The 15,213-nt window shown below is 46.3% G+C and overlaps 1 protein-coding gene across 1 annotated transcript in view; it reads right to left on the reverse strand.

Annotated features, from left to right (window-relative positions):
- The window catches only part of LOC137371278 (transcription factor IIIA-like), a 43,650-nt gene extending 32,980 nt beyond the window's left edge, over positions 1–10,670 (reverse strand). The window contains exon 1 of the mRNA XM_068033567.1: positions 10,436–10,670. Coding sequence (XP_067889668.1) covers positions 10,436–10,636 — 201 coding nt within the window. The 5' untranslated portion in view covers positions 10,637–10,670. The remainder of the gene's footprint in view (positions 1–10,435) is intronic.
- Positions 10,671–15,213: the final 4,543 nt, after the last annotated feature.

Genomic DNA, 15,213 nt, shown 5'->3' on the forward strand with positions numbered 1-15,213 from the left:
GCTCCTGTGAAGCATCTTCGAACATTCTCTTTCCGTAAGTGTGCTTTCTATAATACAAGTTGCTGAAACATTCAAGAGCTGGAAACAGTGGCCCAACTTTTACAGTAATAATTATGGTGAAACGGTCAGCGTTCGCCATCATTACTCCTCTTAAACTGACATCAACTTCTGGAGTTCAGAAATGCGCAGTTAATCTCGGAAATCCAGAAGTGCTCGTCAGTGATTCTATACTTCTCCATCGGATGCAGTGTAGCAGTCTCCTCCTCAAAAACTGCAATTATTTGGAAATCATTGAACTAACAAGAACTTCCACCATTCTTCTTCTTTGGCCTCGTCTCAAGAGACAATGGGTAAGCACTTAGAGGTGCTCAGTGGTTTGTGGAGCAGCGCCAGGTGTGGCTATAAAGGCCAATTCTACAGTGACAGACTCTGCCACATGCGCTGCAGATAAAATTGGTTGTCAGGGCTGTTACAGTTGGCTCTCTCCTTGCGCTTCTGTCTTTTTTCCTGCCAACTGCTAAGTCTCTTTGACTCGCCACTCTTTAGCCCTGCCTTTATAGCTGTCCGCCAGCTCTGGCGATCACTGGCAACTGACTCCCACGACTTGTGGTCAATGTCACAGGACTTCATGTCGCATTTGCAGACGTCTTTAAAGCGGAGGCATGGACGGCCGGCGGGTCTGATACCAGTGACGAGCTCGCTGTACATTGTGTCCTTGGGGATCCTACCATCTTCCATGCGGCTTACATTTTTTCTTTTATTTTAGAGATACAGCACTGAAACAGGCCCTTCGGCCCACCGAGTCTGTGCCGACCATCAACCACCCATTTATACTAATCCTACACGAATTCCATATTCCTACCACATCCCCACCTGTCCCTATATATTTCCCTACCACCTACCTATATATACTAGGGGCAATTTATAATGGCCAATTTACCTATCAACGTGCAAGTCTTTGGCATGTGGGAGGAGCACCCGGATGAAACCCACACAGACAGGGAGAATTTGCAAACTCCACACAGGCAGTACCCAGAATTGAACACGGGTCGCTGGAGCTGTGAGGCTGCGGTGCTAACCACTGCGCCACCCTAAATGGCCAAGCCATCTCAAGCGCCGCTGGCTCAGTAGGGTGTATATGCTGGGGATGTTGGCCACCTCGAGGGCTTCCGCGTTGGAGATACGGTCCTGCCACCTGATGCCAAGGATTCTCCGGAGGCAGCGAAGATGGAATGAATTGAGACGTCGTTCTTGGCTGACATACGTTGTCCAGGCCTCTCTGCCGTAGAGCAAGGTACTGAGGACACAGGCTTGATGCACTCTGACTTTTGTGTTCTGTGTCAGTGCGCCATTTTGCCACACTCTCTTGGCCAGTCTGGACATAGTGGATGCCTTCCCCATGCGCTTGTTGATTTCTGCATCGAGACACAGGTTACTGGTGATAGTTGAGCCTCAGTAGGTGAACTCTTGAACCACTTCCAGAGCGTGGTCCCCAACATTGATGGATGGAGCATTTCTGACGTCCTGTCCCATGATGTTCATTTCTTGAGGCTAATGGTTAGGCCAAATTCGTTGCAGGCAGCCGCAATCCTGTCGATGAGTCTCTGCAGACACTCACCTGTGTGGAATGTTAATACAGCATCGTCAGCAAAGAGGAGTTCCCGGATGAGGACTTTCTGTACTTTGGTCTTCGCTCTAAGACGGGCAAGGTTGAACAATCTGCCCCCTGATCTTGTGTGGAGGAAAATTCCTTCTTCTGAAGACTTGAACGCATGTGAGAGCAGCAAGGAGAAGATCCCAGTGTTGGTGCGAGAACACAGCCCTGTTTCATAGAGTCATATAGCATAGAAACAGACCCTTCAGCCCACCACGTTCATGGTGACCATAATGCCCATCTATACTTATCCCACCTGCCTGCATTAATTCCATATCCCTCTATGTCTTGCTCATTCAAGTACCTGTCCAGATGCCTCTTAAATGTTGCTACTGTTCCTGCCTCCACCACCTCCTCAGGCAGCTCATTCCAGATACCCACTATTCTTTGTGTGAAAAATTTATCCCTTTGATCCCCTTTAAACCTCCTCCCTCTCACCTTAAAATCTATGGCCTCTAGTTTTAGTCACCCCTACCATGGGAAACAGACTCTGGCTATCTACCCTATCTATGCCTCTCAATTTTATATACCTCCATCATGTCCCCTCTCAGCCTCCTTCACTCCAGGGAAAACAGACCCAGCCTATCCAATCTCTCTTTATAACTCAAGCCCTCCAAACCAGGCAACATCCTTGTGAATCTTTTCTGCACCATCTCTAGCTTAATCACATCTTTCCTGTAGTGCGGCGACCAGAACTGCAACATTACTCCAAATGCAGCCTAACCAACCTTATGTACAACTGTAACATGACGTCCCGACTCTTGTACTCAATGCCTTGGCTGATGAAGGCAAGCATGCCATACGCCTTCTTCACCAACCTATCTACCTGTGTTGCCACTTTCAGGGAACTATGACCTTGCACCCCAAGGTGTCTCTGCTCAACAACACTCCCCAGGGCCCTGCCATATGTCCTGCCCTGGTTTAGCTTCCCAAAATGCATCACTTCGCACTTGTCTGCGTTAAATTCCATTTGCCAATCCCTTGCCCACTTTCCCAGTTGATCTATATCCTGTTGTAACCTTAGACAACCTTCTTCACTGTCCACTATATCACCAATTTTGGTGTCATCTGCACACTGACTAATCATGCCCCCTACATTCACATCCAAGTCATTAATATATATGACAAACAAGAGGGCCTAGCACTGATCCCTGTGGCACACCACAGGTCACTGGCCTCCAATCTGAAAAACAACCTTCCACTACCACCCTCTGCCTCCCATCACCAAGCCAATTTTGTATCCAATTTGCTAGCTCACGCTGGATCCCAAGTGTTCGAACCTTCTGGACTAGCCTACCATGCGGGAGCTTGTCAATGGCCTTGCTAAAGTCCATGTAGACAATGTCCATCGCCCTGCCCTCGTCAATCCTCTTGGTCACCTCCTCGAAAAACTCAAATTCGTGAGACATGATTGCACGCACAAAGCCATGCTGACTATCCCTAATCAGACCATGCCTTTCCAAATGCATTTTAATCCTGTCTCTCAGAATCCCTTCCAATAACTTTGTTATTGTAGTTGCCTGGCTTATCCCTGCTACCCTTCTTAAATAAATGGCACAACATTAGCTATCCTCCAGTCTTCTGGTACCTCACCCTTGGCGAACGATGATACAAACATCTCTGCCAGGGCCCCAGCAATCTCCTCCCTTGCTTCCCAGAGCATCCTAGGATACACCTGGTCAGGCCCTGGGGATTTATCCACCTTAATGCACTTCAAAACCTCCAACACCTCCTCCTTTGTAATGTTGATAAGCTCCAGGATAATCACTGTTCCCTCCCTTGAACTCACTAGCTTCCATGACCTTCTCCATGTAAATAGGAAAAGGTAGGATAGGAAAGGGGTCTGATGAGGCACCGCTATGCTGAATTGTGCCTTTCATATCGTCATGGAATGAGGTGATGATACTTAGTAGCTTTGGTGGACTTCTGATCTTTGCTAGTAGTCTGGTGATGAGGTCAAAGGCTTTGGTGAGATCTATGAAAGCAAAGTAGAAGGTCATCTGTTATTCGTGGCATTTCTCCTGTTGCTGGTGAAGGGAGAACAGCATGTCAATGGTGGATCTCTTTGCTCGAAAGCCGCATTATGCCTCAGCATAGACACGCTCAGCCAGCTTCTGGAGTCTGTTTAAAACAACTCGAGCGAAGACTTTGCCCACTATGCTGAGCAGGGAGATTCCAAGGTAGTTGTTGCAGTCACCCTTGTTCTTCTAGAGGGTGATGATATTGGCATTTTGCATGTCCTGTGGTACTGCTCCCTCATCCCAGCACAGGCAAAGCAGTTCATGGAGTGCTGAGAGTATAGCAGGCTTGGCAGTCTTGATTATTTCAGGGGTAATGCCGTCCTTTCCAGGGGCTTTCCACCACTAAGAGAATCAATGGCATCACTGAGCTCCGATTTTGTTGGCTGTTCGTCCAGCTCATCCATGATTGGCAGAGACTGGGCTGCATTGAGGGTGGTATCAGCGACAACATTTTCCCTGGAGTACAGTTCTAGGTAGTGCTCCACCCATTGGCGTTGGTCAGTGACCGTTTCCCCTGAATTAGACTTGAGGGGGGGCGATCTTCTTGATGGGTGGCCCAAAAGCTCTCTCTTTTTTTTATTCTTTCATGGGATGTGGGCATCGCAGGCCAGGCCAGCATTTATTGCCCATCCCTAATTGCCCTTGAACTGAGTGGCTTGCTAGGCCATTTTGAGGGCTTGTAAGAGTCAACCACATTGCTGTGGATCTGGAGTCACATGTAGGCCAGACCAGGTAAGGACAGCAAATTTCCTTCCCTAAAGGACATTAGTGAACCAGATGGGTTTTTACAACAATCGACAATGGTTTCATGGTCATCATTAGACTAGCTTTAAATTCCAGATTTATTAATTGAATTCAAATTCCACCTTCTGCTGTGGTGGGATTCAAACCCATGTCCCCAGAGCAATACCTGGGTCTCTGGGTTACTAGTCCAGTGACAATACCAGTACACCACCGCCTCCCCATACCGCCTCTCTCTTAATGCCATCATACATTCTTCTGATGTTTCTGGTCTCGGAGGCCAGCTGAATATGACTGCATAGGTGTTGCCAGTAGTCATTTGCACAGCGCCTGGCTGTTCTTTGTGCAGCGCTTCTGGCTACTTTAAGTGCTACGGATGTTAACTCGCTGGAGGCTTTCTTGTAGTTCAACAGTGCAATGCGCTTAGTGGCTATGACAGGTTCCAGCTCTTCAAAGTGAGATTGAAACCAATCTACATTCTGCTTCTCACGTTTGCCAAAGGTGGCCATTGCTGAGTCATAGATGGCGTCTCTGATGTGGGCCCACTTCGTCTCTGCATCCCCTGTAGGAGTGTTTTGAAGGGCTTTTCCAAGTGAATTTAGAAACTTATGTAACAGCTGTGGATAAGAAATTCTGTTAGTGTTGATGCACGGGCGGCCCTTCTGCTTGGACTGATGTAGCTTCTTTGGTTTGAGTCTAACTTTGCTGCACACCAGGGAGTGGTCGGTGTCACAGTCCACACTGTGGAAGCTGCGTGTGATTTGGACACTGTTTATAGAGGCTCGCCTTGTGACGATGAGGTCCAGCTGGTGCCAACGACGTGATCTTGGATGTCTCCATGAAACCTGGTGACAGGGTTTAGTATGAAAGAATGAGTTGGTGATGCAGAGGTTGTGATAGGTACACAACTCCAGCAGTCTCTGTCCATTCTCATTCATCCTTCCAATGCCATAGCGTCCAAGGCAGGAGGGCCATGAGTCACGGTCGGCCCCAACCCTGGCGTTAAAGTCCCCCAGCAGGAACAAATGTTCTGTATTAGGAATGCTACTAATGATATTATGGAGTTCCACGTAGAACTGGTCTTTAACTTCAGGTAGGGAGCAGAGTGTTGGAATTTAGATGCTGAGGAGGTATACTGGGCCAGAGGCGGTGAGCAGTCAGATGGACAGTATGCGTTCCGAGCCATTTCAAGGTGGCTCTATCATGCTGAGCAAAGAGTTTCTGATGGCGAAGCCCACTCCATGCTGTCTTGGTTCTTCAGGATCCCTACCCTGCCAGTAGAAGGTGTAGTCTTGCTCTCAGATCTGCTCGCAGGGAGGCGTGTCTCCTGAAGTGCTGTAATGTCCACATTGAGCCAACTGAGCTCGTTGTTAATGATGACGGTCTTCCGAGAGTCGTTGATTTGTGTAAGGTCTTCCGACAGGCCAGGACACGTAGTTCTGACGTTCCAGCTTGCAAAACGAAGGGCTGGTACCTGCTTTCCTTTTTTTGTCGTGCTGTTTGGTGCAGTGTTACAGTCCGCATGTCGGGCAATGATCCTGAGCTCCAAGCACCCATTGAAGCAGGTGGACTGTGGCGGGACAGAACCTTTCTGACCGGGGGTTGCCCGGTTTGAGGCGGGCGGTAGCTGTCCAGGGAGATGCGATGACCTGTCCCACCGACAAAGGCAACCCATGGCGCCCAATCTCTACGCCAATTGAGCTGTACTTGTGCTGCCTTCTGTGTGGTTTTGGTCACTGTAAAACCTGCAAAAGTTACACCTTTTGCTGAATGATATGTAACAGCGTACTAAGTTCATAATTACTGCTGAAAAGCCTCGCTATCTCTGAAAGAATAATGTTATATCTTGAATGTCAAATTTTTCCATTATAAGTTCATTTTAAAAATTTAGAATCATAGAAAGTTTACAGTGCAGAAAGAGGCCACTTGGCCCATCGTCTCTGTGCCAGCCGAAAAACAAGCCACCCAGTCTAATCCCACCTTCCAGCATTTGGTTCGTAGCCCTGCAGGTTACAGCACTTGAGCTGCATATACAGACACCTTTTAAATAAGTTGAGTGTTTCTGCCTCTATTACCCTTTCAGGCAGTGAGTTACAGACCCCCCACCACTCGGTGGCTGAAAAACTTTTTCCTCATCTCCCTTCTAATCTTTCTACCAAATCTAGTTACTGACTCCTCTGCTAAGGTAAATAGGCCCTTCACCTCCACTCTATCCAGGCCCCTCACAATTTTGTACATCTCAATCAAATCTCCCCTCAGCCTTCTCTGTTCCAAGGAGAACAACCCCAGCCCATCCAATCTTTCCTCATAGCTGCATTTTTCCAGTCCCAGCAACATCCTCGTAAATGTCCTCTGTACCCTCTCTAGTGCAATTACATTCTTTCTGTAATGTGACCAGAACTGCACACACTAGTCAAGTTGTGGCCTTTATACAGTTCCAGCATAACCTCCCTGCTCTTATATTCTATACCTCGCTAATAAAGGAAAGGATTCCATATGCCTTCTTAAATCGCCTTATCAACCTGCCCTGCTACCTTCAGGGATCTGTGGCTATTCACTCCAAGGTCCCTCGCTTCCTCTAAACCGCTCAGTATTCTCCCATTAATCGTGTATTCCTTTGCCTTTTTGACCTCCCCAAATGCATCACCTCACACTTCCCAAAGTTGAATTCCATTTGCCACTTTCCTGCCCATCTGACCAGTCCACTGATATCTTCCTGCAGCTTACAGCTATCCTCCTCGCTATCTACCACATTACCAATTTTTGTGTCGTCTGCAAACTTCTTGATCATGCTCCCTACATTGACATCCAAACCGTTAATAATATATACCACAAAAAGCAGGGGACCCAGTATTGAGCCCAGTGGAATGCCACTGGAAACAGCCCTCCAGTTGAAAAAAAACGTAAACAATTACTCTGTTTCCTGCCACTGAGCCGATTTTGCATCCAACTTGCTATATTTCCCTGGATCCCATAGGCTTTCTTTTTTTTTTAAAGTAGTCTGCCATGTGGGATCTTGTCAAAAGCCTTAACTGCACTACCAATCTTCCTTGTTACTTCATCAAAAAATTCAATCAAGTTGGTCAGACAAGATCTTCCTTTAACAAATCCATGCTGACTCTATCCTTGATTAATCTGTGCCCTAAGTGACAGTTTATCCTGTCCCTCAGAATTGATTCCAATAATTTGCCCACGACTGAGGTTAGGCTGACTGGCCTGTAATTATTCCCTTTTTAAACAAAGATACGTTCGCAGTTCTCCAATTCCCCAGTACCACACCTGTATCCAGTGAGGAGTGGAAAATGATGTTCAGATCTTCCGCTATTTCCTCTCTTGCTTCTCTTAACAGCCTGGGGTACATTTCATCCGACCCGAGTGATTTATCAACTTTCAAGGATGCTAATCACATTAATACTTCCTCTCTCTCCATGTCTATTACATCCAATATTTCACATCCCTCTTCCTTAACTACAACATCTGCATCATCCTGTTCTTTTGTGCAGACGCAAAGTATTCATTATGAACAATACCAACATCTGCCACCCCTACACGTTACCATTTTGGTCCTTTATGGGCCCTACTCTTTCCTTAGTTATCCTCTTACTCTAAATGTATTGATAAAACATCTTTGAGTTCACCTTGATTTTACTTGCCAATATTCTTTCATGCCCTCTCTTAGCTTTCCTAATTTCCTTTTTGATTTCACCCCTCCACTTTATATACTCCTCTCGGCTTTCTGTAATATTGAGTTCTCGGTGTCAGACATAAGCTTTCCTTTTCTGCATTATCTTACCCTGTAAGCTCCTTGACATCCATGGAGCTCTAGATTTGGCTCTCCCACCCTTTTTCTTTGTGGCAATATGTTTACTCAACTCCTTGAATCTCCCCTTTGAATGCCTCCCACTGCTCTGACACTGATCAAGTAGCTGTTTCCAGTCCACTTTCACTACATCACTCCTCAGCTTAGTAAAATTGGCCTTGCCCCAACTGAGAACTCTAACTCTTGTTCTATCCTCGTCCTTTTCCATAATTGTGTTAAAACTGACTGAATTATGATCACCACCACCAAAATGCTCTCCCACAGCCACTCCTTCCATCTGCCCATCTTCATTTTCTAAAACTATATCTAAAACCATACCCTCTCTTGTTAGACTTGCTACATACTGGCCAAAAAGATTCTCCTGAATGCACCTCAAGAATTCTGCTCCCTCAATTTCTTTCACACTAAAACTATCCCAGTTATCATTGGATTAGTTAAAATCCCCCATTACTGCCCATTTGATTTTTGCACTTCTCAGATTTGCCTACATATCTGCTCTTCTATCTCCCTCTGACTGTTTGGGGGTCGATAGTATACTCCCAGCAGTGTGACTGCCCCTTTTTTGTTCCTTAGCTCAATCCATATAGCCTCATTTGATGAATCTTCCAACATTTCACTCCTCACAGCTGTAACTGTTTCTTTGACCAAAAGTGCCACAGCCCCTACTTTCTTATCCCCCTCCCTATCGCATCTGAAAACACTGTAACCAGGAATGTTGAGCTGCCATTCCTGTCCCTCCTTAAGCCATGTTTCTGTAATGGCTATAATATGCTGTCACGTGTTTATTTGTGCTCTCGGCTCAACTGCTTTATTTGCTATACTCCTTGTATTGAAATAGATACCCTTAAGCACTGCCAAACTATTTTCTAACTTTTGTTTCCTCTGCCTTCTAGACTCATCCATTCATTTTATGCATTCCATTTTCATTTGATTTTGTCCTGAGTCTACCCTCAGGTCCCCATTCCCCTGCCAAACTAGTTTAAACCCTCCCCAATAGCAGAAGCAAAATGTCCCACGAGGAACTCAGTCCCAGCTCTGTTCAAATGCAACCCATCCAGCCTGTACAGGTCCAATCTCCCCCACAGCCAGTTCCAATGTCCCAAGAATCTAAAGCCCTCCCTCCTGCACCAAATTTCCAGCCATGCATTCATCTGTCTTATCCTTCTATTCTTGTACTTACTTGTGTGTGGCACTGGGAGTAATCCAGAGATTAGTACTTTTGAGATCCTGCTTGCTAATTTCTTACCTAGCTCAGTAAACTCTTTCTGTAGGACCACATCCCTCTTTCTACCTATGTCATTGGTACCAATGCGGACCATGACTACTGGCTGTTCACCCTCCCCACTCTGAATGCTCTGCAGCTACTCAGTGACATATTTGGCCCTGGCACCAGGGAGGCAACACCATCCTGGATTCAGGTCTGCGGTCACAGACACCTGTCTGTTCGCCCGACTATTGAATCTTCTATCACTATTGCTCTTCCAGTCTTCCGTGTGCCCCTCTGCGCAGCTGAGCCATGGTGCCTTGGCTGCACTCCCCAGATGAACCATCACCTTCCTCAGTATTCAGAATTGAATACCTGTTAACCTTAAAGTTTGATATTTTACTTTCTACCTTAATCTCCTGTGCATGGCCCATTTATTTCACTTTCTTTAAAACATTTAAATTAAATAAGTGAAGGGAATCAGTTGTTTTTTTTTTACTTCAGTGCAATTGGCTGCTTACAGTGCTTGCTGAATTCACTACTGCTTGATGCCCAGAGATCCCCTTTACTTGGCATCCGATTCAAACTGTCATCGGGAAAGGGAAAATCCACAACGGAGATTACAAGACCTTTGTGGGAAGTTTTCACGACGTCAACAGCAAGCAGCATCGCTTTACTGCTGACTTCAAAATCCAGCCCAATGTAAAGAAGTGCCACAACAAGCCGAACCCCTGGTGTCAAGGGCCCGAGTTGAGGTTTTTGAGTACGAGAATGGTATGTGAGTGATGACTTTATAGAGTGATATAAAATAATAAATGATGAAAAGTGCCGAACATTAAGTCCCCAAAATTTACAGTATTCACGCGGTTGATCACATCCTCCTGCAACACAGTCCTGAATAAAAACAGCTTATTCCATGTGTGGAGAGTTGGGACTGAGGCCTGATATGATCTGTGACTAGGGCCCAGTGTAGAATATGCCCTCCGAGGTCCTACCTCTCCCGTGTGTCTGCAAAGGTGAGCGAGCAACCGCCAGTTCTTGGAAAAAGTAGCTCCGCAGCCAAAAGAGCAAATGAAGAGGTTCCCCGAGAGTCTGGCCGGCTTCTCTCCGCTCCCACCGGCGCCATCGCTATCATTCTCATTATTCTCATCCTCCTCACTCCCGGCTCCGCTCAGCTGCTGTATCCCGCTATCCATCTCCGCGCACCCAGAGTGCGCAGCCTCAGGGGCTCTTCTATCTGGCCTGGAGACGAGTGTGGGGGGCGTCTCTCCTGCATGTGAAACCCCCAGGAACAGCCGCAGATGTAACTACTTACTTAAGTTACGATTCAACTTAAATAATAATCTGAAATATGTCAGAAACAAGTTTTCATGGGAGAGCTCCGGGTCTATACACAAAATTCTGTTCTCTACCCAACACCCCCCATACATTCAGTTGGACTGTTCATAGTACGTCATGTCGCTGCGACCTCGCGCCCTGGAACGTTTCCCTGAAACTGAGTCACGTGTATCAGAGTCAGGTGGGCTGAGCAGACCTTGGTGAGATGTCAAGATTGTGTATTGTTCAGCCTTTACGCTGGCCGTCCCCGAGTTAATAAATCCGACAGTCACCTCAGCTTGTCTTTGCAATCTGTCCGGCTCAATGCTCCAGCATGTACCCTATTCACCTTTCCTTAAGGCCCTACGGGAAAAGGAGACGGTGGATCCTGTTGGATGGTTCCCCGAGCAGACCGCCAATGTCATTTGGCGGAATGCCTCATCACCAGAGCTTTCAAACAAGCACCAAGATGTAGCTTGGCTGGTGGTGAGAAGAGCCCTCCCTGTCAGATCCTTCCTGCACACCCAAAGTTTCATCCCCTCCGCACAATGCCCCCCCGGGTGGCTGTGGGGGGGAAGAGACGGTTGCCCACCTCCTTCTGGAATGTGTCTTTGCAAAGCAGGTGTGGAAAGAGATGCAGTGGTTTTTGTCGAGGTTCATTCCAAGCAGCTCGGTAACACAGGAGTCTGTGCTCTATGGGCTGTTCCCAGGGACACACACCGAGACAAACATCAACTGCTGCTGGAGGACTATCAATTCGGTGAAAGACGCCCTTTGGTCTGCCCGAAACTTACTGGTCTTCCAGCGCAAAGAGTTGTCCACGACCGAATGTTGCAGACTGGCACATTCCAAGGTCCAGGACTACGTGCTGAGGGACGCACTAAAGCTTGGGGCAGCCGCAGCAAAGGCTCAATGGGGAAAGACCACTGTGTAAGGTCCCCCCACCAAGCTGAATGGAGGGGCTGGATCCATGGGAAACCCCTCAAACTGTATCAGGAAAATTGTGTGTGCTGTAAAATGTAAAAAGGTATATGGCATAACAAATGAAATGGAAGGGTTGTGAGGCAACTCATGATTGTATTGAAGGAAACTGATCTCCCTAGCACTGTTTGTATTTTTTGACTTGGTGCTGTTTGAAACTGTTTGGTAATGTATTTTTTTACAGATTTTTATGAATAAAGTATATTTTGGAAATTTAAAAAAAATTCACCTGTCCTTAACCTTCCACCTTGCTACCTCCATCTCCATCTTCAAGATCCTCGCTGTGGCCGTGAAGTTTGCCCCCCAGTTTGATATCTGTTCCTTTCCCGTGTAGTGCTTTGGACAATTAATAGAATCATACAGCACAGATGGAGGCCATTCAGCACATATTGCCTGTGCTGGCTCTGCTAGGTTTTTCTCCATAGCGCTCCAAATTTTGCTTTCACCACCCTTTCAATGCAGTGCATTCCATATCTTAACAACTTGCTGAGTAAAAGCATTTCTCCCCATCTCCCCTCTGGTTCTTTTATCAATTGTCTTAAACCTATGTCCTCTGGCTATCTACCCATGTGCCAGTGGAAACAATTTCTCCTTATTTACTCCATCAAAATCCTCCTTCAATCTTTCCTTAACCTTCTCTGCCACAATCCCAGCTTCTCTTGTCTCTCCACATTTATTACATTAAACATGCTATATAAATGCAAGTCTGTAAATTGGCAGCAATCTTTGGCAGGGACCTTTAAAAGGTGTGTTGTAAAACTTACTGTCCCATACATTAGTATACAGCAATTATATATCCTGTATGCAATTTGCAGGAAATAGGAACTAGGAAATGACACGAGACAGAAACAGCTGAGATTTTACACTAAGAATTATGTAAACAGTTCCATGTGTTCAATCCATACTGAAATATTCTGTCATGGGTTCCAAAATTATATGATAGCAGTATTAGAGAAGAGAACCTCACAGCCTTGAACTAATTTAGACATTTCCAAACCAGATGTGAACAATTCTACGAAGATATCCGAAGCCAATTTAGCCAATAAAAGACAGCAAAAGCTTCTGGCCAAGGTTAATCATAAAAAGAACAAAATGTAGAACTGACACTCTGCAAGACTTCCAGTTCCATCACTGATGAGGCTGGGAAACTGGAGTCCTGCTTGCACAGATTAACACAACACAGTGGCAGGACCGTGCAGTTCAGTAAGGGGAAAGCTTACTGACGGGAGATTTTCAGCTTTCTTGACCTGCCAGGAACTGAGCAGCGGTGGTGATGGGGTGACTGGTGGAGCGCAGGAAACCCAGAAGTATGTGTGACGTCACTAATAGGTTCCCCACCTGGATGCCAGCCTAAGTGCTAGCTTGACTTCCAGTTGGGCAGGGTGCAGGCCGCAGGATGAGGTAGGTCTGGCCCACAACTTGGGGAGGTCGAAGGCCTCATGGGTGAGACTGGGAGGAAATTGGAAGGGTTTGGGGGGGGTGGGGAGTGTCCGATTGCAGGGAGTTGGCCCGGCAGCTACGCTAGATTCAGCAGGTAATTGAAAAGGCACTTATCTCCTGATCCAGCAATCCCTCGCCTAGATTTAACTGGCGGGTTTCCCAAGGCCCGGGAAACCCGGTCAGCCAGAGCTGTATTTCAATTGGTAAATACAAATAAGGCACATACCCTCATTATAACATTTAAAGTATAACCCGCCTCCTTGGAGCAGGTTGGTCGCCCACACGCATGACTCCGTCCCACCTCTGTTAAAGATGGAAGCAGGTTGTGGTTGGGATACAGACATGTAACAATTCAACCCCCACCTGACCTAAAGCTGCCATTTGTTGGGGTTAAAATTCCCCCCGTAGTATCTGACTGGTATCAAATAATACAACTACAACTTGCATTGATATTAGTGCCTACAATGTAGAAGAACATCCCAAGGCGCTGCACAGAAATGCAATCAGACAAAGCAATGCTCAGCTAAAGAAGGAGATGACTAAAAGATTGGTCAATGTTTTGGGTTTTAAAAGGAAGGAAGCAGGTGTAGAGGCAGAGGGACTTCGGGAGGGAATTGCAGAGGGTAGGGCATAGAGTGCTGAAGACTAGGGAACAGTATCATGCTGGATCTGTTACTGGACTAGTAATCCAGAGTGTCAGCCTTGATTCGCAACTCCTCAGATACTGAAGCAGTCTGTGCCAGCATCCAACAAGACTTGGATACCATTCATGCTTCAGCTAATAAGTGACAAGTAACATTCGCCCCACACAATTGCCAGGAAATGACCATCTCCAACAAGATCTCCAACAAGAGCCTAACCACCTCCCCTTCACTTTCAACGGCATTACCATTGCTGAATCCCCCACTATCAACAACCTGGAGGCCACCATTAACCAAAAACATAACCAGACCAGTCACATAAATACTGTGGTTACAGGTCAGAGACTGGATATTTTGCGGCAAGTCACCTCCTGACTCCCCAAAGCCTTTCACTGTATAATGCCGTTTATTATCTTCAGATTATTACATTTCAATGACCAAGTTGGCTGAGATGTGGACAAGACTCAGGTGAAGCATTCAACTAATAAGTGGACTGTTTTCTGATTCAGTAATAAACTATACACTGAGTGCAACCACAGGTTCTGTGCATGGCCTGAAATAATAGGGTAGACTCAGTGAGCTGAATGGACTAACTTCATAGTTCTTTGTTCAAACATGATGTCAATGACGTTATAATGAACTATCAAATGTAGATGTCAAACCAATAGATCTATTATTCCCAATATCATACTTTCAACGTAATATCTAATGCAGGATGTTTGTGTTAGTGCTTCCAGGGATGGGGGAGGAAGCAGACTTTGCCAGTTCCTCATGCTTCCCTCTCCATTCAGCTATCTTGCTTTACCTATTCAAAAATTCTCAGGGTCTTATAAATGCCATGCTGTACAGATGCTGCTTGACCTAGAGTCATAATGACACAGAAGAGGGCCATTCGGCCCATCGAGTCCATGTCGGCTCTCTATATCAGTCCCTTCCCCCACTCTATCCCCATAGCCCTGCAAGTTTATTTCCCTCAAAGGCCCATCCAATTTCCTTTTGAAAACACTCATCATCTCTGCTTCCACCATCCTAGTAGGCAGTGAGTTCCAGGTCCTTACCACTCGCTACATAAAAAAGTTCTTTCTCACATCCTCCCTGCATCTTTGCCCAAAATGGTAAATCTGTGTCCCCTGGTCCTTGTACCATCAGCTAATGGGAACAGCTTTTCTTTGTCTACCTTATCTAAACCTGTCATAATCTTGTACACCTCTATCAAATCTCCCCTCAAACTCCTTTGTTCTGAGGAGAACAACCCCAGCTTCTCCAACCTAACCTTGTAGCTAAAATTCCTCATCCCCAGAACCATTCTGGTAAATCTCCTCTGCAACCTCTCAAGTACCCTCACATCCTTCCTAAATTGTGATGGCACAATACTCTAGTTGTGGCCTAATCAG

Source organism: Heterodontus francisci, chromosome 6 (genome assembly GCF_036365525.1).
Source record: "Heterodontus francisci isolate sHetFra1 chromosome 6, sHetFra1.hap1, whole genome shotgun sequence".
Taxonomy (NCBI): domain Eukaryota; kingdom Metazoa; phylum Chordata; class Chondrichthyes; order Heterodontiformes; family Heterodontidae; genus Heterodontus; species Heterodontus francisci.